The following is a 25,147-nucleotide window of genomic DNA, read 5'->3' as shown; positions in this document are numbered from 1 at the left end:
TATATGACACACAAATAAAGCCCTCCAGGATTTACCAGCAAGTTCTCAGAAAACAAAAAATGCGTTGATACTGATCTTTTGCTTTCCCTAAAGAATGAGGAAAAAATCAATAATCAATTGCCTATTATTTGCTTATTGGGTGCTGGCCATGGTAAACACCACTAGATCATATACTCCAGGAGAGACAAAACCAAAGAGACAATGTCTGTAATTGCAGGGAGATTTTTTCTCTAATTAGGCAGAGGACTCCGAGACGAATATACTAGGGATTACTTATAAGCCCAATTCGTGTACTTCATCACTTTAATGATAAACATTTCAGGGGCGCCTGGGTGGCGCAGTCGATTAAGCGTCCGACTTCAGCCAGGTCACGATCTCGCGGTCCGTGAGTTCGAGCCCCGCGTCGGGCTCTGGGCTGATGGCTCAGAGCCTGGAGCCTGTTTCCGATTCTGTGTCTCCCTCTCTCTCTGCCCCTCCCCCGTTCATGCTCTGTCTCTCTCTCTGTCCCAAAAAAATAAATAAACGTTAAAAAAAAATTAAAAAAAATAAAATAAAATAAATGATAAACATTTCAGAGCTTTAGTAGATGCCAGGAACTTCCAATGCTTTGTCAGCCTCAGAAAAACCCCACTAGGTGGGTAAGACCATTATCACCACCGTGAGAGGAGGTACTTAAGCTTACAAAGATAAGTACATTACCCCTGGTTTATCTGCCTACCGGGCTAACTGGGATTTGAACTCACCAGCATTTCTTTGCTAATATTCCTTTGGCTTAATCAATTATACAGTTACCCAAGTTGAAATTGCAATGTTAAGTTGGACACAAGGTATAATCATTGAGAGGTTATACGTTGTCCCTCTTGTATGTAGTTTGCAAAAACCAAGGCATGCAATACAGGAATGCTATGAGGTAATATCCACTAAATGCTCTCCCGTGCTGAGAACTGTGTACTCACTACTCTCACAGCGAACCCCAGATTGGCTAATATTATTATTATTGCTGTTCCCATGAAGCTTAGGCTTTACTCAGGTTGTGAGGTTGATTCTAACCCCATCTATTCTACAGATGTGGAAGGCAAGTCCTCTACAGATCTAGGGCCTACACCAAGTTTAGTAAAGACTCTGAAGCATGAAACTATATAACCACTTAATATATTTGAAAGAGTTTTGTGTTTTTCAGTAGTGAAAGCAGCTATTGTCCTTCCAAAGATTCTTCCACCGCACCCTCGCCACACAAGCTCACACACATGCACGTGCGCGCGTGCGCGCGCGCACACACACACACACACACACACACACACACACACACACTTTGTCATCTGTGGTGGTGGCTTGGTGTGTGAGGGCTGGAGTATAATTATCCATTCAGGACTTGGTAAGATTTCCCAGAACAAAACAGAGGGCCTGGACCTGTCTCCGTAATGAGGGTGGGCATTTATGAGATGCTACAACATCTCTCATTAGTAATTCCCAGCAGGATCCCGGGCAGGATGACTCAGAGAGGCTTCATAATAAGCTAGGGATGAGGCCCAGTCAGGAAGAGTGTTTCTGGGACTGGTCATTTTGAATTTAGCTGTGCCTTGTCAAGGAGGGATGTGTGTTTATGTCAAGCAAGTTTCCAAGAACCAATCTTCTCTCTGCAATCCGGTGTACAAATTACTGGGGACTCTCTCCACTGGACACAAGAAGCCAGTTTTCCTGAAATAAGAATTCTCTTGCTGACCATCGTTGGCACTAATGACTGCCTGCACTGCCCAAGTGTCTACTTGGAGTTTATAAAGCAACATAGTGCTAGATTCATATGAAAACCTAGAAAATATGAAATTATTTCCCTTTCTTCTTGAGTGCATCTGCAGGGAGGGGAAGCAAAGAAAATATAAGGAGGGGGGATAACTTAATATCTGACTTAACAATAAGAGTTAAGCGGTCAATAAATACATTGACCATTCTCTATGTGCCGAGCACTTGCCAGACACAAGATACACACAGTAGACTAAATTCATCTTCTATTTGGGATTCTTCTTCCTCTTCCCCTTCCCCTCCTCCTCCTTCTCCTCCTCCCCCTCCTCCTCCTCCTTCTTCAGTTTTTCAACTACCATTAGCACATAAAGCCACATTGCATCACGTAGCCCCCCACAAACCGATCCCACCTACCCCCTTTTGGTGGTATTTCCACTTAGAGAATATTTCCAATATTCTGAGATTTTCTTGGTTTAAGAAAAGGTGATATGAGATGTAGATGGGTGTATATTGTAAGGGCCAGAATCAGAAAATTGGGGGGCTGAATCCCACACGAGCCACATGTGACATCGGGCTTAACTCTGGTTTTATTTCTTCATTTATTTTTGTCATTGGACTGAACTAAATGGGGAAACTTATGTAAAATGTCTAGCTTAAGTGCCTGGTTTATCATAAGCCCTAGAAAGCTTTCATTTGTATGCTATGTAACATAAGATGTATATATTACATATAGGATATAATCTATATAGTATGTGATATATAAAATGTACTATCTAATATGTATATATAAATGGATATCTGTCAAGCAGATATGATACGTTATATTAACATCCTATAATGGTAGATATAATACATTATATTAATACAATTAAAATAATAATTAACATAACACCTTACATTAATATAGGTATTGTTAACATTAGCAATCATTAACATCTCAGGACAAATTTGAAATGGCAGTGTTCCAGCTCAAGGTGGACCGCAAAAGTTTTCGAGAAACCTGAAAGTTTACAATAAACTCACCAGGGAAGGGGTTGCGGAACAGTCCGGTCAGAAAAGAGCCAGTCACGTGACTGGAAAGCCTGGCGAGGAACCTTCTGGCCGGCGGTAGTTGTTGGTGCTGGGTCATAATGACAGCACACGAATTACTTTTAAACACTCAACAAAAATCTTCACCTTCTCTTCCTGAATGAGTAGAACAAGTTCTACCCCTGGAAGCTAGGACGACTCCTGAAAGTGTGTGTGTGTGTGTGTCTTGCTTGCTTGGGGTGCACTTGGCAAGGGAGGGAAGGTGGGGCAACGCGACTTAACGCTGCCTGGGCGCATCTCTGCACAGGGCAGTCGGTGTCCAAAAAGAGACGGGGCCGATGGACTTGGGAGAGGTAACCCAGCCTGGAGGGCAAGCCACGTTTTCACCGAGTATTTCAGAACTGCCCCAAGAGGAGGTTAACAAGGACTACACTGAGTACTGACTGCGGACAAGGCTCTGTTGTGTGCGCTTTACCTACTGTAATTCATTAAATCTTCAGAAGAACCGAGCAAATGGAGCAGCCAGGGAGGAGCCTGCAAACTCAGCTGGCTCTCCTCGTCCCGGCGAAGACCCGAAGGTTGAAATGCCCTCTCTGGATGCCTTTCACTAAGCCTCAAACACCCCACGCTGGGAGGCGCAGAAAGACAACCTTCCTCCAGAGAGAGCTGGGTCCAGGCTGGCAAGCCCCGGCTCCCGGGAGGCGCGCGGACCCCGGGGCCCCCCTGAAGGCGCCGGCAGCCTCCCCGGGGCCGCCCTCGGAGACCTCGCCCGCCCGGAGCGCGATTGTGCAAGCGCGGGGCTGCAGCCGCGGCCGCCACTGCCGGCTCCTGCCCGCCGGGTCAGGGCGGGGAGGCGCGCCGGGCGCACACCCGGTGAACTCCGGGCGGAGTCGGCCGCGCTCCCGCCCGGAGAGCAGCGTACCCGCCACCCGAGGCCCGGGCGCCCTCGCTCACCTCGCTGACTCCATCCTATTTCCACCCCCAGCCCTGCCCTCCGCCCCCTCCCCACCCCCCCGGGTCCCGCGTCCCTCCGGGCCAGGCCAGCCGGGGCCCACTGCGCCCTACCCAGCCTGCTGATTGGCCACCCGGGGCCTGCCCTGTGTCCATAAATACGTGGTCCCTGGGCATGGAGCGTGGAGAGGGACAGGAGGACAGCGCGGCGCCGCGCAGCATCCCTCTGTCCTCATTGACACCTCCACTCCGCGGCTCCGGACCTGGAAGTCAGCCTCGCAGCCCCACGGGCGGACCCACATCCCTTCCTTTCCCCTTCCAAGAGACACCCGGCCCCCGGAGGCACTCCTCCAGCGGGTCCCCGCGCCCTGAGGCTGCCGCACCCTGCAGCGCCGAGCATCCTTGCCGCGGTCCTCTCTGCTCCCCTTTCCTCCACCGCCCCCTGCGGTCACACCTGCTGGCCCTCTTCTCCCTTCTCCCCCCGACACGGCCGCCCCCCCCCCCCCCCCCACAGATCCCGCTCGCGCCTCTTTAACAAAGTCGTGCTTTCCGGTCCCCGCGCGTTCCCACGCCCCAGGTGTCCCCCTCTGCCATGAGCTCCCCCATCGGCAAGAGCCGCTCCCTTGCCGCCTTCCTCCAACAGCTGCGCCACCCGGGGCAGCCCCCCAGAGCCGTGGCGTCTGCGGCGTGCGCGCCCCCTCGGCCGCGGGAGGTGCCCCTATGCCCGGTGATGGAACGCGGCGAGGCGCAGGACGCGGCCGCCCTGCCGGGTCCCACCAACTGGCCGCTGCTGGGCAGCCTGCCGGAGATTCTCTGGAAAGGGGGCCTCAAGAAACAGCACGACACGCTGGTAAATGCCTCGTCGGGTCCCAATTCCCTCTCCCCTCTCTGCCCCGCGCCCCAAACCCTCCGCGAGACGCGCGGCCGGGGCGCACGGGGCGCTCCGGCGTCGCGGCAGCGGCGGGGGCCCCGGGAGGAAGGAGGCGGGAGGAGAGAGATGCGCTCCCGGGACTGCTCTGGGGGGGGGGGGGGGGGGACGCGCGCTGACCCGGCCCTGACCTCCGCTGCAGGCCGAGTACCACCGGAAATACGGCAAGATTTTCCGCATGAAGTTGGGTTCCTTCGACTCGGTGCACCTGGGCTCGCCGTGCCTGCTGGAAGCGCTGTACCGCACGGAGAGCGCGTACCCCCAGCGGCTGGAGATCAAGCCCTGGAAAGCCTATCGGGACTACCGCCGGGAGGGCTACGGGCTGCTGATCCTGTGAGTCCGGGCGGCGGCTGGAAGCTGGGAGGGGGTTCTCCGCAGGGTCCCCTTCCTACGCAGCGGGACACGAAAGCCCCCACCAGGCGCAGTCTCCAACTCCTGCCTGGATCAGAACGGGTTGCACGCAACTGTACTGCGCGCCCAACACCTGCGTCGTCTCTGGCAACTGGGCAGGGCCATGCCTTTCCGTCCAAGAAAGCCCAGAAGGGTTCTACAAATAGCGGGGTTCAGACTTTGGGGCCGGACGAGGTCGTGAAGTCACCGTGCCAGGCCAACCTAGTCTATACAAAATTATCCCTTACAGTTCTCTGTATTCACCTTCTCTGAGCTCAAACGCCAGAAATTGACTTCTTTGGCTTTTGACAGTTACCTTTTTTTTTTTTTTTTTTTTTTTTCTGGAGGGGAATGGGGGGTTATGACCCAGGTCTAGTCAGAAAGGTGAGGTTCAGGGACGTCAGGGTTGCACTGTAGGTAAGTAAAGGCCATAATGTGGTGAGGTTCCTCTGCTTTTAATTGTTAGCATTTAACAGGTTAGCGCGTTTGGGTTTTTTTTTTTTTTTTAATGCCTAATACTTGTATTTTGGAGGATAATATATTTACTGGAATTAAAAGCCATAGTTATGCGTGGTGCATCAGAGGCTGTGCCGTCTGCTCTGGGATGAGGGAAGAAGGTGGATGATAAGAATGAGAGAGACGGAGAGAGAATCCCAAGCAGACTCCACACCACCAGCATGGAGCCTGATGCCGGGCTCAAACTCACAAACCATGAGATCATGACCTGAGCTGAAGTCGAGAGCGGGTCGCTTAAGTGACTGAGCCACCCAGGAATGTGACTTTCAACCCGAGTCAGTGACTAGGAGAAGACAACGTTGTTCTCAAACAGATCTGGGTTGCTGGCGAAGGGAATGTTCAGGTACCTACTCTTACTGCTGAGAATTGAGGTACCTGGCCTCCCAAATCAACCCCGCAAGGGCACCTCAAAAGGCCCGAGCCCATATTATCTGGACTTCACCTTTCTGGTGTAATCTTAGGCGGAGAGGAGAGGTGCTTTTTCACCCCGTTGTGAAACCAGCCCCCAGTGTTCCAATGTGCATATTCTTTGGATAGTTCTTAGCAGGAGTCTCAGTGCTCATTTGATTGTTTAGTTCACACAATTCCAGCGCTGGAGGTGCCTTTGCTGCTCCCTTCTTTTCTTTGCAATTTGCTCTACGTAGAATTTTGCTTCTCTCCCAGGGAAGGAGAAGACTGGCAGAGAGTTCGGAGTGCCTTCCAGAAGAAACTAATGAAACCAGTGGAAATTATGAAGCTGGACAACAAAATCAATGAGGTTTGCAGGCTGGGGGCAGCTTCCCTGGGCCTCCTGGGGAGGGAGAGATGTCTATGGAACTTTAAGTCATAGCTACAAAGTACAGGCGGTTTGGATGGTTCAGGGGTCTCCCTTTACTCCTTGCTGTCTACTTCCTTCTCCCCCAAAACCTTACTCCTCCTTCCTTCCCTCTTGTGCAAAGTAACATCTCAGTGAGAGAACGATGACAAGCAGAGACTGGTGTTCCGGTCTTGGATTTGAACCTCAGCCCTCCACCCTCTGGCCCTGTAAACTGACTATACCCTTAACTTCCCTAAGCTTCACTCTCCCGCTCTATAAACTGGGCCTCGCAGGATTAAATGAGATAATGCTTATAAAATTCCTAGGTCGTGCCATTTAAGCTGGGTTTTGCAGGATGAGTAGGAGTCTTCAAGCCAGAGCAAGTGTAGAAAGGCGTTCAGGCAGAAAGAATAGCCTCCTGAAAATAGTCAGATGACATGATGTGTTCAGGAAATAGTACGTTCAGTGCAGCAGAGGTGAGGCTGTCTGTGCAATGATGCTGGACAGAGGGCAGCTCTTAACAATGTTTTTGTACCATGATAAGGCATTTAGACATTGTCCTTTAGTTAACAAGGGCCAAAGAGGGAGGGATTTAAGCATACAGTAATCTCTTTACTCCTGTTCACTTTGGGTGTTTATTTGGAACTGAACTTGGACCCAGAAAGGATCATATAGGTGCAAGAGTGCCAACCCAGGAGGTTTCAGGGACCAGGTAATGAATATAAATGTATAAGGAAGGCCCAGCAGGGATTTTTGCAAACAGGATAGGGCATGCCCTTTCTAGGAGCGACAGCTGCCCCATTCCAGCAAATGACTGTCACATGGGGAGGCGGACCTAGTGGCTCCAGATTTTACCATTATTATCATTTTTTGGTTAAGTGGTGAAAATTCCATATGTTGATGAGAAATTTCTGGATTTTGGGGGGGAAACAAATGCAAAGTACTTTTTAGTGCACTAAGTGGACAAATTCACAATGCCCGTGGGTGGGCTTTGTACTCACACATACCTTGTTCCAGGCCCCAGCATGGCCACTTTGCAGCCACGTGTCCAAGGGCGAGTGCCTTAGCCTCACTCGAAGCCCATTCTCTTGTCTGTTTCTGCGGGAAATGGAAGGAAGATGGTATTTCCTACCTCACAGAGTTGTGGGGATCCGCTAACGTAGCACGCTTCAGGCACTGCTTGGTACTATACAAGCCTTGTAAAATGTGAGGCTTTAGCCATCAAAAACCCTGATTTGGGGGGTGCCTGGGTGGCTCAGTCTGTTAAGTGTCCAGCTTGGGCTCAGGTCATGATCTCACGGTTTGGGAGTGCAAGCCCCACATGGAGCTCTCTGCTGTCAGTGCAGAGCCTGCTTTGGATCCTCTGTTCCCCTCTCTCTCTCTCTCTCTCTCTCTCTCTCCCCCTCTCCTTCTTGTTCTCTCTCTCTCTCTTTCTCAGAAATGAATAAATAAACACTTAAAAAAAATCCTGATTTTGGCCACTGGCATCTAGAGCTCTTACATAACATGTCCCAGGTCACAGAGCTATTTAGCAAAGGAGCTGTGTCTAGAATTTGCAGATTTTTCTGGTCCCAAGTTCAAAATGCTTAACATGACGCCAGCTAGTAAGGAGATATTTGCTAGCCCAGGTATGGAGGCAGCAAACCTCATAGGGCTTGGGGTGTTGTGACAACTTGGTTGAATCTGATTAGAAGAAATGTTTTCCTTTTCTTAAATTTAGATCAAGAGCTGAAACCTAAGATTTTGGGTGGTTGCGGGAAAAGCTGAGAAAATAACCCAGGACGAGGTTGTTAGGGCAGGAGGTGAGCCCCCGCAGGAGAATATGCAGTTAGTGTTGCTTCATAATGAATAACGTTATAAGCAGTGAATATACAAGGTAGCAAACCCCGAAGTCAGCGTACTGAGCTTTTAACCTTTTGTTTTCCTTTAATGACTGAAATGTGTCTTTTGTGGTTTCTTTCCTTTAAGGTCTTGGCTGATTTTATGGGTAGAATAGATGAGCTCTGTGATGAGAGAGGCCGCATTGAAGGCTTATACAGCGAACTGAACAAATGGTCATTTGAAAGTAAGTTTGTCAGGGTACCTGGGTGGCCCAGGCGGTTAGGCGGCTGACTCTTAATCTCCACCTAGTTCTTGATCTCAGGGTTGTGAGTTCAAGCCCCGAGTTGGGCTCTGCACTGGGTGCCAAGCCTACTTAAAAAACGAAAGTAAGTTGCCTTCGCCGTCTTGTTCGTTTGATTTTCCAAGGGATTTTGAGGCTAAAACGTGGCTCTGAGGATAGTTCCTCTATAACCACGTACTGTTGCTGACAAAGAAGGGCCACCTGCACAGTCTTTTGTGCTTTCGGGCACTTAAGTTATGCTTTGCACTATAGGTTGTTCGTACAGTCATTCAACAAATATTTATTGAACACCTGCTATGTGCCCGGCACCGTGTTCAGTCCTAGAGATAGAGCAGCGAACAAAACAGGCGATGACTGGGCTCCTGTGGAGCTTAGGGTCTGGTAGGGGTGACACCCAACAAGTAAACACACTTTATTATATACTTTGCCAAGAGGTAAGGTAAGGTATGCGATGAAGAACGGTAGTGCCCAGAGGAGGCAAGTCTGCTTTGGTTTAGGAGACAGTCGAGGTGACACCTAAAAGAACAAGTCACAGGGCATCTGTGGGAAGATTATTCCAGTCTGTGGAGACAGGAAGGGCACATCCCCCTGAGGAGGAAGCATGGGCGATTCATCCGAGGCTCTGAGTGGGTGGGTGGGTGGGGGAAGGGGAGGAGGAGCTGAGGAGAACCAAGCCAGGGGCCGGAGGAGGTCTCAGCCAGCACGCGGGCTTTTAGTTCAAGTCTGATGGTGAGCCATGGAGGGTTCCAAATAGAAGCTGGGGATGATCCCTTTCTTCAGGGAACCCTCAGGGAATAGCAAACAGGGCTCTGCCTGGCCCAGGAAGCTGCCCAGGGGCGAGAGGCAAGGAAACACTTTTCATAGAGTGGGCAGGCACCTGACCGAGGAAGTTCAAGGCTGTGGGAGAATCCGAAGGGCTGCATCAGCTGAGGTTGGTCATGGCCCTGGTGCCGTATCAGCTAAGTCCTGGAAGATGAGTAGGAATTCACCAGGTGAAGGTGAATGAAGGAGCAAAGAAAGAACAGGAAGGCGTTCAGAATGACGGGAGCGTGTCCTGCAAGGGAGGGGCACTGCGAGGGCAGAGGATGGGAGGAAGGCAGCAGCCGACCCCTGTGAACCAGGGATGGGAATTCGGTTTTCAGCACGGGGGCACCTGGAAGTGATGTTCTACGAAGCGTTTCTAGCAGAGGGGGGCTTGGGCTGATGTGCTGGAAGGATCGCTCTGGATGCTACTGTGAGGGATCGGAGAGGGCACCCCGGGAGGCAGGCTTTTGTCGTGACCTGTCTCCCCCATCAGCTCAGCCTCACTTTAAATTTTTTTGTTTACATTTATTTATTTTTGAGAAACAGAGTGAGACAAAGCGTGAGTGGGGGAGGGGCAGAGAGAGAAGGAGACACAGAGTCCGAAACAGGCTCCGGGCTCTGAGCCGTCCGCACAGAGACTGACGTGGGGCTCGAACCCACGAACCGTGAGATCATGACCTGAGCCGAAGTCGGATGCTCAACCGACGGAGCCACCCAGGCGCCTCTGAGCCTTGCTTTAAAGCTACAGCCCACCCGACTATGTTAGCACATTAGAAAACGCCATGCAAAGAAGAAACCCGCAGAAGGTGTTAAGGGGACGAGGACAGGAAAAAGTGAAGGGATGATTACAGAGGAGGAAAGGGAGTGTATCTTTTGGAAACTGTCCACTGGAAATACCCAAATGAAGGAGTATCAAATGCATGTCTTTGCAAGTCAAAGAAGATGTGACCATGGTGGTTTAAGAATTATTGTCTAGCGTTATGAGAAGTCTCGAGGAAGGCAGTCCACGGCCGGCACACAACTGATGTCACTGGGGACCCTTTCTATCTTTTTGTTCATCCATCCTTTTTCTTTTTTAATGTTTTTTTAATTTATTTTTGAGACAGAGAGAGACAGAGGGTGAGCAGGGGAGGGGCAGAGAGAGAGGGAGACACAGAATCGGAAGCAGGCTCCAGGCTCCGAGCTGTCAGCCCAGAGCCTGAAGCGGGGCTCGAACCCACGAACCGTGAGATCATGACCTGAGACGAAGTCGGACGCTCAACCGACGGAGCCCCCCAGGCGCCCCTTGTTCATCCATCCTTATTGGCCTGTTGCAAAATGGCTACTGCCTCTCCTGGTCTCCCCTCTGCCTTCTAGGCAAAAAGAGGAAGGAAAGAGGGAAGAGTTAAGCCAAACGCACTTGCTCCTTTTATCAAGAAAGTGAAAGTATTTCCTGTAAGCCTCCTTGGTCACGCCTGTTGGCTTCTCAGGCTGCTACCGGAAGCCCAAGCCCGGGAAGTCAGGGAACGTGATTGACACCAGGGTCTTAGATCAATCCAGATTGTTTCCCGAGGACTGATATGTTGACACCCTAAATAAAATCGGGGTTCTCTTAGGAAAGAAATGGGGAAGAGTGAGTACGGGTAGGCCGTGAACAATGACTACTCTGCATGGTATCCGGGACAAACTCTGACAAAAGCCAGACATTGAAGGACAGATTCATTCGTGTATAAAAATGGTTACGTTTTCACCACGGCATTTCTGACCAGGAGGTTCTGCAGGGGTTGGGTCATGGGGCGTGGAGACAGCTTCTGGAAAGTGGGAAAAGTATCGTCATGCCCCTTTCTCCCAGACTTTCTACCTTTCCTCTGTTCTTTGAAAAGCCCTCACTTTTACAAAAGACGGAATCATGCCTTCAGTAGCCAGCTACTTGGAGACCCCAGTATTGTTGCAATTGTGTGACTGTTGGTTGTTTTTAAATAACAGGCATCTGCCTTGTGCTCTATGAGAAGAGATTTGGACTCCTTCAGAAGAATGCAGGAGATGAAGCTTTGAACTTCATCACGGCCATCAAAACAGTAAGCATCACCTTGAGGAGCACAATTTTCCTGATTTGCAGAATTTCACAAACATGTCGTGTTTCCCCAGGAGTAGCACACACACGTTATTTTGTCACCGTAGTCAAGTGTTAATTTCAAGGTGTTATGTGTTTTCATGGATGGATGGGCATGGATGGTCATGAACCCGGAAGCATGCTACATCATGGTTTAGGCAAGTTTAAGTAGGTGTTTCAGTTGAAGGTCAGTTGGTGGGAGTCCTATTTCAAAAAGAGTCTGACGTTTTTCAGATGTAAAATTTTTGAATCCTTAGGTCACAGGGGGTTATAGAGATACTGTGAAGCTTGTATAGAAATGGCTGAAGTTTGGAAATTATTGGAAATTGAAGTCAATAAGAAAGTGATGGTTTTCCTTTTTCCTTCTTGTGTAAAATATTTAGGTCATAGAATCAATTTTTTTTAATGTTTATTTATTTTCGAGAGAGGGGCACATCCAATGGCAAATCGTCCCAAAGATTGTTTTCAATGTGCTATGGGGCCCAGGGGAGGGTTCCACCCCCAGAGTTGGTGGGAGAGGCCTGGGGGGTGGGGGGGAGTGGGGTCTTTGAGTTCCTGCCTTTCTGGAAGCAGGGGGTGCGGGGTGTGGAGAACGCTCCTCTTCCGGTGAGGCGGTTGTCTTCGAGACCAGGGGAATCCAGAATGAAAAGGCGTTGCGTTCCCCACAGATGATGAGCATGTTTGGGAAGATGATGGTGACCCCGGTTGAGCTGCACAAGAGCCTCAATACCAAGGTCTGGCAGGCCCACACGCGGGCCTGGGACACCATCTTCCGATCAGGTAATGGGGCCACACACACTGGGCATCCCTGTCTCTGGAAGGTCTGGAATGATCCCGATGGAATTTGCTCCTCCTGATTCTTATGGGCTTTGCAGTCATGAGTTTAGAATCTTCCCGGTGTAGACAAATTCTAAGGAAAAGGCACATGGCAGCTTTCTGCAGTTTCTGGGAACTCGAAGCAGTTAAAAACAGGAGCTTTGGAGTCAGATAGGTGGATGCAAACCCAGGTCTGTCACTGGTGTAGTGGGTTGACCACATGTGCTCTCTCTCTTTCCTCCTCAGTAGTCTTGTCTCAAATGGGCTAATAGTAACAATGCCTACCTCACTGCAACTGTTTCTAGGTCTAGTGTAGATACGGTCAAGACCTGGCTTCTCATAATACCCCGTGGGTCCGAGCTGTTTCTGCTACATTATGAGGGGAATATTGATGCCGAATATTGTTCAATGAGTATCTCTGTGCTTACCAATATGTACCAGTAGGAGGTCCCGTATCCTATCATACCATGCTGTATATTTTGTACACACACATAAACATATCCTCATTGAATCGTCACCAAAACCCCTATAAGGTAAGTCCTCCTATTAGCCCTGAGTGACAGAACTGAGACATAAAGAACTAACTTTCTGGCCAGGGTGTGAAGCCAGAGAGAAGGGCTCCCACAGCCCAGACTCTAACTGCTGCACCGCTTACGGCCCTTGTTACTGTTGCCAACCTCACCATTATTATTATCCTGGCTTGGCTGGCACGGTAGACTGAAGGGAGAGAGACGCGTGCCTAGAATGTTCTTTACAAACGTTAGAAGTTTCTACTACTATCGTCAGCATGCACGGGCACTGCAGTGTGTGTGTGTGTGTGTGTGTGTGTGTGTTTGATTACACTGGGGATGGTTCTCTCCTCCTCTATGGCCCAGATTTGGGAGCTCAAGTCCCACTACCTGCACTCGTGACCAAAGTGGCTAGGCACCTGGATCTGGGTACGAGTTCTGATTCCGAGAGTGGACCCGAGTCCCACCTCTGTCTCATGATGGTCTCTTCCACACTCTAAGCTTTTAAACTCAAACTGTGACCTGTAGGCTAACGGTTGTAGCAGCACCTGGGAGCTTGTTAGAAATGCAGATTTCCAGGCCCGCCCCAGACCCCTGATCCCAAATCTGCATTGTAAGAAGATGCCCAGGTGATTCTTGGGCATCTTAAGGTTTGACCAGCCCTGCTCACGCGGTCATCGATCAATCCTTGGCGACTTAACGATGAGTCAACATTAGCTCATTGGACACATTGTCAGTGTCCCTGCAAAGGCCCTGTAAGGTGTCATGGGGGGATTTCGGCTGGGGTTCCCTCACGCTCGATCCTAATCTTCACCTCACTTCCCTTCCCTCCTCTCTTCTCCAATAGTCAAATCTTGCATCGACAGCCGGTTGGAGCACTATTCTGAGCAGCCCAGCAAGGATTTCCTTTGTGATATTTATCTCCACAATCAGCTTTCCAGGAAAGAACTGTATGCGGCTGTCACAGAGCTCCAACTGGCTGCAGTAGAAACGGTAAGGGCTTGATTTTCCTTTGCTGAATGGTCCAGAAAATCTTCTCGTGAGGCATTTTAAAGAGGCATTCAACTCTCTCATTCCACAAGGATTAACTGAGCACTAGTCTAGCAAAAGGGTGCGCGAGACCCAGTGCACAGCCTTCGTCCTTAAACTTGTGACGGGAGGTGAATTCATGTGCTCTATAGCGGAGAAAATCCGTGCGCTCTGTGACAAATACATACACTCTCTGGGAATTCAGAAGCAGTAAAATTCCACACCATAGAAAGATAGGTCATCTAGGTTTTTCTTTTTCTTATTCTTTGATAATCTAGATTTTTTAAAAAACTGAACGTATTCTTGAAGGTTGCGAATGTTACCCCAAAGTGCCTGATTGTGGTTGTTACTCTAAAAATATTGCAATGCTCTCTACCAGTCCAATATTTTTTCTTTTTATAAAGTTCATGTATTTATTTGGAGGGAGGGGGGCAGAAACAGTGGGACAGAAGGTCCCAAGCGCCCTCCAGGCTATCAGCGCAGAGCCCGGCATGAGGGTCAAACTCATGAACCTGAGCTGAGATCATGTCCCAAGCCGAAATCAAGGGTGAGACACTTAACCGACTGAGCCACCCAGACACCCCTACTTTTTCTGATTTAAAGCTCAAAAAGAGTGAGTCAGGGGAAACTTGGTTTCACCTTGCATGAAACAGCTAATTTTATTTATTTTTTTTATTTTATTATTTTTTTTTTAATTTTTTTTTTCAACGTTTATTTATTTTTGGGACAGAGAGAGACAGAGCATGAACGGGCAAGGGGCAGAGAGAGAGGGAGACACAGAATGTGAAACAGGCTCCAGGCTCTGAGCCATCAGCGCAGAGCCCGACGCGGGGCTCGAACTCACGGACCGTGAGATCGTGACCTGGTTGAAGTCGGACGCTGAACCGACTGCGCCACCCAGGCGCCCCGAAACAGCTAATTTTAAATGCCCAAATTCTGTCCCCATGTGCTTGATAGCCGTGGGAGTACCAAATCCAGCCAGACTCCAAATGCACATACTGACAGATGTCCAGGTGGGTTTGATTGTCCTTGATCCATTTTTTTGAGCTCTCACTGGCGGGATGCATATTAATATTCCTCGTGATCCAACGTTTCATGCACCTGTAATCTCTAAGAAGAATGGGTCCTACTTCATTTCTTTTCCATATTTCCCGTTTCTTTAGTGTCTCTTGTCCACAGAAAACGTAGGGGTTTCTACCTCAGGAGGAACAGCAAAGTTGTAATTTCTCCTCATGCCCCAGAAGGCTTTGAAAGGGGGAAATTCATTTCAGTTCACTTTCATACTGAGTCACTTACCCTAAGAGGATCCATGAAGGGGTAGAAGTAAAGCCTCACCCTTTATCTTTTGTGTTCAACTGGAATGTGAGCTCCAAGGGCAATGACTTGGTTTTGGACCTGCTGTATTCCCAGGATGTAGAACAGCACTTAGCATATAGTAGGTGCTCAACAAATACTTGGTGAATCGATGAAAGGCCACAGAAACCAAGTGCCCGCTCTGGGCCAGGCGCTGTTCTAGGTGCTTGAAGGAACACCGTGAACCAGAGACAAAGGTCTTGGCCTTCATGGAACTTAACCACTAGCAGGGAAGACCAACCAGACACATGTAAACAAATAAATAAATATGATCCTATCAAATAGTGGTAGGAGATATGGAGGAAACCATCAGAGTAAGGGGATAGAAGGGGAGGGCAGGGTACCCTCTCTGGGGAAGTGATACGGGAGCTAACGGACATGGTGACAGGGAGCCGGCCATGGGAGGATCTGGGGGAAGAGTCCTCCTGGTAGAGGAAATAGCATGTGCAAAGGGTCTGGAGCAGCAAAAACATTGGAGCTGGAGACCTGGCAAATGTGGTCAAGTTGACATTGCAGAAGTCCAGGGGCCGTGTTAGCCAGCAGCCTTAATAAACCATTCAGATTTTATGACACCTGTGATGGAAATGTCACTGGGCATTATAAGCAGGGGAGTAGCCTGATGGAATTTATGTCTTGAAAAGAGGGCTCGGGTGGGGTGGAAGGTGCACTCCGCGTAGGAAGAGTGGAAGCAGGGAAATGAGCTACGTGATGCATCTCCTCCACGGAGGTCAGGCCGGGATACTTAGGGCCTGTGAGGTCTCCCAGGGCCCTCCCCCCTCAATTCAGCCCCTGCAGTTACCCAAAAAGGCCCCGGCTGTCTTACAAGGCTTTGGCGAAAGCTACAATCATTTGTCTTCTGGAAACTCTATTTGGTACTTGCGGTAAGGGACCCGCTGATATGGTTAAATGTTTCCTTTTTAGTCCTGGCAATTCTGGAAGTCACTTTTGGAAAATCAGAGAAATTTGAAAGTGTATCTAATTTGGTGGCTACGCCCTCTTCCTGTTTTGTAAATTGGACTCTTGTAATAATGCCCGCCAGGGTTTGTTTGCATCTGAGGCCACCGGTCTTCCCATGAAGAAGGTTTGCCTTGGAGGCATCTTCTTCCCAAAATAGTAAATACCATTGGCTCTGAATCGTCTCGCACTTTTCTCATTTATGTGAGTGGCACATGCAATTGGCAGAAGATCTTCGTGTCTGCAATGACCGTTTTTACAGGAATATTTGGCTTATGTTAAGTAAGAAAATAAAAATAAAATAAAGACCTAAAAACAAATACATATGACTACCAGTGGTGAATATCATGAAGCTGAAAGCTATGCTGGCTATTTCTGCCCAGCTATTTCTGCCCTCCACTTAAGGGACCATGAGCCTGTGTCAGAAACTGTGGCTGGTTCCTTGAAATACTCAACATGATGCTAGAATTTCTTATTTTGCTATTGGCCCCCTCCTGCAAGGGTGCTGTGCATGTGGCTGAAACTCTGGGTTTCACAGATTCAATTCCAGAAATGCATTTTTTCGTGTGCATTTGCACTGTAAAATTAAAAAGAAAAAAAGACTCATTAGCAAAGCTGCTAGGATCCCCATCCCTCTCTCGCCACTGAAGTTTTCTCTCCATTTTCTATTTTAAAAATGTTTAATTAAACGTTTTCCTTATTTTGACATAATCATAGATTCACATACAGTTCTTTTTTTTTTTTTTTTTTTTTTGTTTTTTTTGGGGGGGGCAGAATGCAAGTGGGGGAGGGGCAGAGAGAGGGGGACAGAGGATTTGAGGTAGGCTGTGTGCTGACAGGCTCACAGCAGTGAGCCCTATGCGGGGCTCAAACTCATGAACCCGCGAGATCGTGACCTGAGCTGAAGTCGGATGCTCAACCAGCTGAGCCACCCAGGCACCCCTCACATGCAGTTCTAAGAAAAAAGAGAGAGGAGTCCCTTGGACCCTTCACTGACTTTCCACCAGTGGTAACATCTTACAACAATAAAACCTTATCGCAACCCGGAAATTGATGTGGATACAGTCCTACCAGCCTGCTTTCCTTTCACCAGTTCTACAGGCGTTCATTTGTGTTCAAACAGTTTTTGAATCAAACTATATTTTATTTTATTTTATTTTTTTTTAATTTTTTTTCCTCAACATTTATTTATTTTTGGGACAGAGAGAGACAGAGCATGAACGGGGAAGGGGCAGAGAGAGAGGGAGACACAGAATTCGAAACAGGCTCCAGACTCTGAGCTGTCAGCCCAGAGCCCGACGCGGGGCTCGAACTCACGGACCGCGAGATCGTGACCTGGCTGAAGTCGGACACTTAACCGACTGCGCCACCCAGGCGCCCCTGAATCAAACTATATTTTAAGTGTCCCAATGCAGCTGATTATTTAAGGAGTCTACCTTGATTCCCCCAGCTATCCTTAATTGGCATAGTTTATAAAACAAATCTGAATTTTCACATCCTGTATTGTTTACTGCACAGCGAATAGGGACACGTGAAAAGGCGTCATGAATGCATTTGCAAAGCAAGGTGCTAGGCATCAGCTTGTATTCAGCTCATAACGGTTTTAAGGCAGTTTATTTGCAGAAACTCAAGTTTACAAGTTTATGTCCCTTTGGCTTTCAGACGGCAAACAGCTTAATGTGGATTCTCTACAATTTATCCCGTAATCCCCGGGTGCAACAAAAGCTTCTTAAAGAAATTCAGAGTGTATTGCCTGAGAATCAGATGCCACGGGCAGAGGATTTGAGGAATATGCCATATTTAAAAGCCTGCCTGAAAGAATCCATGAGGTGAGAATACATGGAGAAGCCAAGAAGAATATTCTAGGAAGCCGTTCTCTTAAATACACAGTCAGGGTCTCTGCACCCACAGACAGCACCCATAGTTGATTCAGAAACATTTGTCAAACTGCAAAAAAAAAAAGAGCCTTCAGATCATATGACCATATTCTTTTTCTATTACTCATTTCCTAAATCATTTGGGCAAATTCTACTAAAATTCGGGAAAGTCAGTGTCCTCTCCTTTAAATCAGTAATAATAACAATAATAATAATAATAATCATCTCATGAATGCTATAAGCACTAATTAAGATCAGGGCATAATTGAAGGATATGAAAAGAGGTTGAGCGAGGGAACCATATTATTATTTGATAAGACAAAGAGACATCTTTGTTTTTGAGCCTCTGTTATAAAATGTTCTGTGAAAATTATGGTTCCACCCTTTCTGGAAAACAAAACTCACAATGTGTCAGCATTAGAAACAAACAGCTTTCGCTTCAGGAAGGGCAGACGGGAGAACACTAGGACAAATCAAGCTGAAGCGTGACACGTAAAAAACACACATTTGAAGTCTAGAATGAAACAGAAAACCACTTTTGACAGCTACTAAGCAGTGACTGGGGAGTTAACCAACACGATAAAAACAAGGGGTTCAAACAGGAGGTATAAATATCAGGAAGAAAGAGACTGAACTTTACGAGAGTTGTGATCACGCTCGCTTTTTGAGTACGAACTTATGCAGGAATTATTGATTTAACCAGAATCTGCATTTTCTTTGACACTTGATCTAGAAATGGGTCTATGCTTACCTTTACACCTTTAATTTTGTTTTTTCAGGCTGACCCCAAGTGTACCATTTACAACCCGGACTCTTGACAAAGCTACGGTTCTGGGTGAATATGCTTTACCCAAAGGAGTAAGTAGCATTTGCTCTTGAAGCGCTTTGAAAGATACACTTCATCAGATCTCCATAAACACCTGTCCTGGGAGAGCATTCATTTTGGAAATATGTATATTTTAGGATGTAGTTGACCTGTTGCATCGTACGGTGTTAAGATGAATGTTTCAGGGACTCAGAGACCTAGATTCAAGTATCTCCTTGAGTGAGTTACATAACCTCTGAGCCTCAGCTTTCTCATCTGTAAAATGGGGATAATAATGGAACGTACCCCCTGGGGTTGGTGAGAATGTGATGCAACATTTTAAAGTTCTTCACCGGTTTATCGCCTGGTACATTTCTAGTACTAAACACGGTCTGCCAGTCACCATATTATAAACTTGGGGGTTGCTTTTACATTTGTAAGGTGATCACTTCTGTAAATTTTGTTCTTCAAGTGTTTTCTTCTAGTGATTTTTAAAAATTTTTTTTTCAACGTTTATTTATTTTTGGGACAGAGAGAGACAGAGCATGAACGGGGGAGGGGCAGAGAGAGAGGGAGACACAGCATCGGAAACAGGCTCCAGGCTCTGAGCCATCAGCCCAGAGCCCGACGCGGGGCTCGAACTCACGGACCGCGAGATCGTGACCTGAGCCGAAGTCGGCCGCCCAACCGACTGAGTCACCCAGGCGCCCCTCTTCTAGTGATTTTTAAGTGCTTTTATGTTTCTGTGTGTTTTTAGACAGTGTTGATGCTCAATACCCAGGTGTTGGGATCCAATGAAGAAAATTTTAAAGATTCCAGTCAGTTTAGGCCCGAACGGTGGCTTCAGGAGAAGAAAAAGATTAATCCTTTTGCGCATCTTCCGTTTGGTGTTGGGAAGAGAATGTGCATCGGTCGCCGACTGGCTGAGCTCCAGCTCCACTTGGCTCTGTGCTGGGTAAAACTCTGGTTTGTTTGTTTGTTTCTTTCTTCCTTTCTTTTTTTTTTCTTTCTTTCTTTCTTTCTTTGCTTCTTTCTTTCCTTCCTTCCTCCTTTCTTTTTTCTTTCTTTTTTCTTTCTTTCTTTCTTTCTTTCTTTCTTTCTTTCTTTCCTTCTTTCTTTCCTTCCTTCCTCCTTTCTTTTTTCTTTCTTTCCTTCCTTCTTTCTTTTTTATTTCTTTCTTTTCTTCTTTCTTTCTTTCTTTCTTTCTTTCTTTCTTTCTTTCTTTCTTTCTTTCGTTTTTTCTTGTGTTTATTTATCCTTGAGAGGAGGGGGGCAGAGAGAGAGGGAGACACAGAATCAAAAGGAGGCTCCAGGCCCGGAGCTGTCAGTGCAGGGCCTGACGCAGGGCTCGAACTCACGAGCTGTGAGCCTAAGTCGGATGGTTAACCGACAGAAGCCCCTGCACTCTGATTTCTGCATTTGTGCTCTGTGCTATTCCACCACCCAGGAGAAGAGGGGTAGCGCTACCTTTTCTGTGCATGTGTGTTCCAGATCGTCCGCAAATACGACATCGTGGCCACGGACGACAAGCCCGTAGAGATGCTGCACCTGGGTATTCTGGTACCCAGCCGGGAGCTCCCCATAGCTTTCCGCCAGCGGTAAGAGCCTCAGGTGAGCATCCGGGGTGCTGTGGACGACCGACGAGTGAGCTGAGCTCAGAGGTCAACCACACTTGGCTTTGAATCCCTGCTCACCACTGATTTGCTGGGTGACCTTGAGTAGTTTTCGAACCTTTCCGTGTCCATTTTCTTTTCATTTGTAAAGTGGGGACCGAAATTGTATCTCACTAGAAAGTTGATATGATACTAAATACTCAACTGAGCCGAAATCCTAGCATCAACTATGTGCTCAGTAAAGACAAGCTGCCGTTATGGGTTTCGTGTGTGAATAGCAGGGGTGGACAACCTTTTTCTGTAAAGGGCCGGGTGGCAGATATTTTAGGCTTTGCAGGCCCGAGGCCTCCCCCACGTCCCCTTAACCCTCTGCCTTGTAGCTCAGAAGCAGCCTCGCAGGATTCATCAACAAACAGGTGTGGCTGCTGTGTTCGTTTTCTATTGCTGCCGTTACAAATTACTAAAACAAATGAAATACAAATTGCTAACGCTTGTGTTAAATAATAAATGTATTCGCTGAACAGATTTGTGGGTCAGAAATCCGACCCAGCTCTTACCAGGCTAAAGTCAAGGTACTAACAGGGCTATCTAGATTCCTTTCTAGAGGTTCCAGGGGAGAATCCATTCTCTTGCTAATTTGGGTTCTTGGCAGGTTATTGCTGCTTGTGGAGGGCAGCTGGTCCCAGCTCCGAGGCACCTATGTTCCTTGGCTCATGGCCTCTTCCTCCATTTTCAGAGCTAGTCAGAGCGGCCAAGTCCCTCTCCAGGCTTCCAGTCTCTCCTCCTTCTGTCATTCAGAATAATCTCCACCACCCCCCCCTCCCCCGCAACCCCTCCCAGGGGCGCCTGGGTGGCTCAGTCGGTTAAGCGTGTCTGACTTCAGCTCAGGTCATGATCTCCCAGTTTGTGGGTTCGAGCCCCACATCGGGTTCTGTGCTGACGGCTCAGAGCCTGGGGCCCGCTCCAGATTCTGTCTCCTTCTCTCTCTGCCCCTCCCCCGTCCACACTCTGTATCTCTCTGTTTCTCAACAATGAGTAAACATCAAAAAATTAATAAAACAAAATAATCTTCCCATCTCAAGGTCCATACACATAATCTCATCTGCAAAGTTCCTTTTGCCATGCATTCACAGGTTCTGGAGATGAGAGCATAGCCATTGTCCCAGGGCTATTATTCTGCCTACCGAGACTGTTCCAATAAAACTTTATTTATAAATACAGGTGGTATGCTTATTTGACCACAGGGCTTTGATTTCCAGACCCTGGAATGTAAGTGTATATATTTACCACCCTGTATTAAATACAGTGTAACACTTTTTCTGCATTGTACCATTCACTGCCTTTTCCAACTGTATACCTGTTCTCTCACCACCTTCACAACTGTGGCCATATGCACGTACCAGCTACTATTTATTTAATCACTACTTAATTGTTTCCTTGAAATTAACACCTAATAGTATACTTTAGCCTTATTTCCCAGGCAATAATTTCCTTGATGAAATGATAAGTGTTTCAGTTCAGCTATTTTTCCCTAATGCACAATACAATGCATTTTTAACTATTAAGGTGATACACACTGAGCTTGAAAAATCTCTACTCTCATCTTCCGGGGAAAGATGACACTTCCAAAATCAGGCTTTCTAGCATCACATGCCACTATTCAGTCTCATTCTGCCCTCTCAAAAGCCTCTCCTGGGATTTACCTAGAACTGGCTGCAATTTGCTAACTGCGAGTGAAGGGGAGTTTGCTGACAGGTGGATTATTGCGGGAAATATGCATTTGCAGATGAAATTTCCCCCCAGGTGTCTGGCATTAGACAATTGTCACATTCCGAGCATCCCAACAGAATGGAATCAAGTAGGATAACGAAGGAATTTTTGATTAATTTTGAAACGCCCAAGTCTTCAGCAAGGACAACACGCACACTTATCATAAGAGAACCACACCTTCGACACGAGCCCCTGGCATTTTTGGTGTGAACACTTATTTCTTCGCTAATAATTCCTCTCGTTTAATTATAATCCTTTATTTTTTTTTTAATTTTTTTTTCAACGTTTATTTATTTTTGGGACAGAGAGAGACAGAGCATGAACGGGGGAGGGGCAGAGAGAGAGGGAGACACAGAATCGGAAACAGGCTCCAGGCTCCGAGCCATCAGCCCAGAGCCCGACGCGGGGCTCGAACTCACGGACCGCGAGATCGTGACCTGGCTGAAGTCGGACGCTTAACCGACTGCGCCACCAGGCGCCCCTAATTGTAATCCTAATTATAATCCTTTAATGTATAATTGGTGGTTACTTTACTTTCCAGAATTTTTTTTTTTTTTTTTTTTACCATGACCAACAGCAGCGATTTTTACCCTCTTGCAAGAATGGTCCTATGGCTTCTACGTTACTGGAAAGCAAACTGCAAAAGCTAGAGCCTGCAACAGTGCACAAAGGACAGCTGGATCTAGACGCTTCTACTCCTTCTTCGATACAATTGTTCCGGAAGCTGCACTATGTAGACGATGGCATTTAATAAGATTGTATCTGGCTCCGGAGAGCAGACTGAGTGTTGGGAGACAAGACACTACAGGGTATGCTGCTGGCTTACTCCGAACCCGTGTCCGCACCGGCTTGGCTTAGAGAATTGTTCAGGATCCCGTTTTCTTTTGCATCTCACCGTGACGTGACAGGGAGGCTGAGAATGAATAGATTAGTCTGCAGACGTCACGACATGTTTCTGCCCCCCCCCTTCCAAATTCACACCGCTTGGATCTTTACTTCTCAAGAGTGAGTTTACGTTTCATGATGTTAAGCTAAATTGTCTGGGGCTTGGGGTTAATAATGACAGTCCGTTTATTGTAACTCTGCTTAACGTGATATTGGGGAAAATACTTGTTTATCACGTCAGCAAAACTAAATGTTAAGGTTACCGGGTCTCCGTGAAACTGCATTTTTCCTGTTTTGAAATTGCAGCATTCTTGGGAAATTAGAGAAGAACTCTATTTTAAGAAGTACTTTGATGAAGTCAGAACCTCTTATCTAAGAATGCCTTACTGACATACTGTGGCATCATTTCGTGAGAGGATTCTGAAATTCTTTATTTAGGTAATGGATTTCCTCTATGGCATTAAGAAGTGAATCAGCAGTTTTTTAAAGTGTGTATGTGTGTATACTGTAATGGAAATTTGCTTATGTCATTTTTAAAAATATATATGGTATTTGATTTAGGATCTGTGGTTTAGAGCAGTGTTCCCCAAAGTCCAGCCACAGTTTAAAAATATTCAGTGACTTATCATGCCTTAATTTTCCCCTCTATAGAATGGAACAGTAGTAAAGTGTGTATATGTTACACATTTGCTGTATCGGCCATGTTATGTGATTTCAACTCCCTGAGAAAATACAGTTTCATAATGGAAAATGCATAGAGATTTATACAATACTTACAAAACTTTGTGAAAAAACATCTGTACGTATGGTTTATTTTTATATATATTTACTACTACGTTTCCTAAAAACATACTATATGTTTCTGTATATTTGATAGGTTTCTCTTTTTAGGTTATATTTTTAGGATATTTCAGAAGTGTACTTTTATATCATTCCATTTGAATGATTATGCACATATCACTAAAATAGATGTATGCTTTCTCCCTACTGTGAAATTATTTTGTAGAATTCTAAATCCACATGTCATCAGATCTCATCTGTAGATCTTCATTGCACTCCCTGAAAATCAGAATAAAAGTTTCCAAATATTCCAAAAATGTTTCCTCTTCATTGCATCTGTTGTCTTACTAGGAAATTTTCTCAGTGTGGCCATTTTACAAGCCCCGGATCACAAAATCTACTCTTACAAACAGCTGGACTCGTCCAGAACAGTTTTACAGAAAGATAATCATTTGAATGGCAAAATCGTTTTCCATTTTTTGCTGCTTAAATATTTTTCAAGTCCATCTAGTTCTCTTTTTTTTAATGTTTATTTATTTTTGAAAGAGAGAGAGAGCACACACATGGCGAGAAGAGGGAGACACGGAATCTGAAGCAGGCTCCGGGCTCTGAGCTGTCAGCACAGAGATCGACACGAGGCTCTAACTCACAAACCGTGAGATCATGACCTGAGCTGAAGTCGGACCCTCAACCCGCTGAGCCACCCAGGCACCCTGAATCCATTTAGTTCTATCTGAACCACCACCTCCCTCCGGGTGATTGCAGACCCTCCCAGCCGCTCTCCAGTCTGTTCTTTGTCCACTGGCTGTATTAGCCTCCTCAAACCCCAAACCTGATTTGGTCTTATCCCTGCTTCTGTGGTGTTCCATTGCTTCTATGAAAGGATCCAATTTCTTAAGCCAGACGTCAGTGTCCTGGCATATTTGGCCTCTCTGAACCACAGGCCCCAGCCCACATCGCCCACACCCAGATGCCTCTGGACCCCTCCACACTGGCTTCTGCCAGTTTCTTTGATTCCTTCAACACTATCGGCCCACAGGGTTTTGCACCTGCGGTCCCTCCTCCTACCATCTTCCCTCCTGGCACATTCTTTGCCTGCTCTTCTCCTACGCACCAGTCAGAGATCAGCTCAAGCTTCCTAGAGGAAGTCTTCCTTGACGACTAAGATGCCCCAGAGGCTGACCCTGGCATCGGGATTCATTAAGGAAGTGATTCCAGAAGATACTGTGAGAGACTGAGGGCAGCAGGGTAGGAAAAGGAGCCGAAGGCAGTGCAGCTTGGGGAACGTTCCAGCTTCCTGATCCTCTGGGGAGCTCTGGGCTTGTAGCTCACAGCATGGCTGGTTTGATCCGTGGGAACAACTCCCAGGCCGCACCGTGGGGCTGTCC

General features: G+C 47.3%; 1 protein-coding gene across 2 annotated transcripts; it reads left to right on the top strand.

Annotated features, from left to right (window-relative positions):
* The first annotated feature begins 3,888 nt into the window (after positions 1–3,888).
* Positions 3,889–24,070, top strand: CYP24A1 (cytochrome P450 family 24 subfamily A member 1). Of its 2 annotated transcripts, none has more exons than XM_040459716.1 (12): positions 3,889–4,570; positions 4,791–4,981; positions 6,218–6,311; positions 8,319–8,415; positions 11,242–11,333; positions 12,037–12,148; positions 13,541–13,686; positions 17,692–17,858; positions 18,686–18,764; positions 19,469–19,666; positions 20,203–20,322; positions 22,636–24,070. In XM_040459716.1, exons 1-11 carry the CDS (start codon positions 4,313–4,315, stop codon positions 20,311–20,313), a joined length of 1,545 nt encoding a protein of 514 aa, XP_040315650.1. In that variant the 5' UTR covers positions 3,889–4,312; the 3' UTR covers positions 20,314–20,322; positions 22,636–24,070. The 2 variants fall into 2 exon arrangements, with proteins under 2 accessions (XP_040315650.1, XP_040315649.1); XM_040459715.1 differs by having other exon boundaries at positions 11,980–12,148.
* The last annotated feature ends 1,077 nt before the right edge of the window (positions 24,071–25,147 follow it).

Source organism: Herpailurus yagouaroundi, unplaced genomic scaffold, assembly GCF_014898765.1.
Source record: "Herpailurus yagouaroundi ecotype Mexico unplaced genomic scaffold, PumYag 246, whole genome shotgun sequence".
Lineage (NCBI taxonomy): Eukaryota > Metazoa > Chordata > Mammalia > Carnivora > Felidae > Herpailurus > Herpailurus yagouaroundi.
The sequence above is the reverse complement of the archived record's forward strand: the minus strand, read 5'-3'. Positions and strand labels throughout refer to the sequence as shown.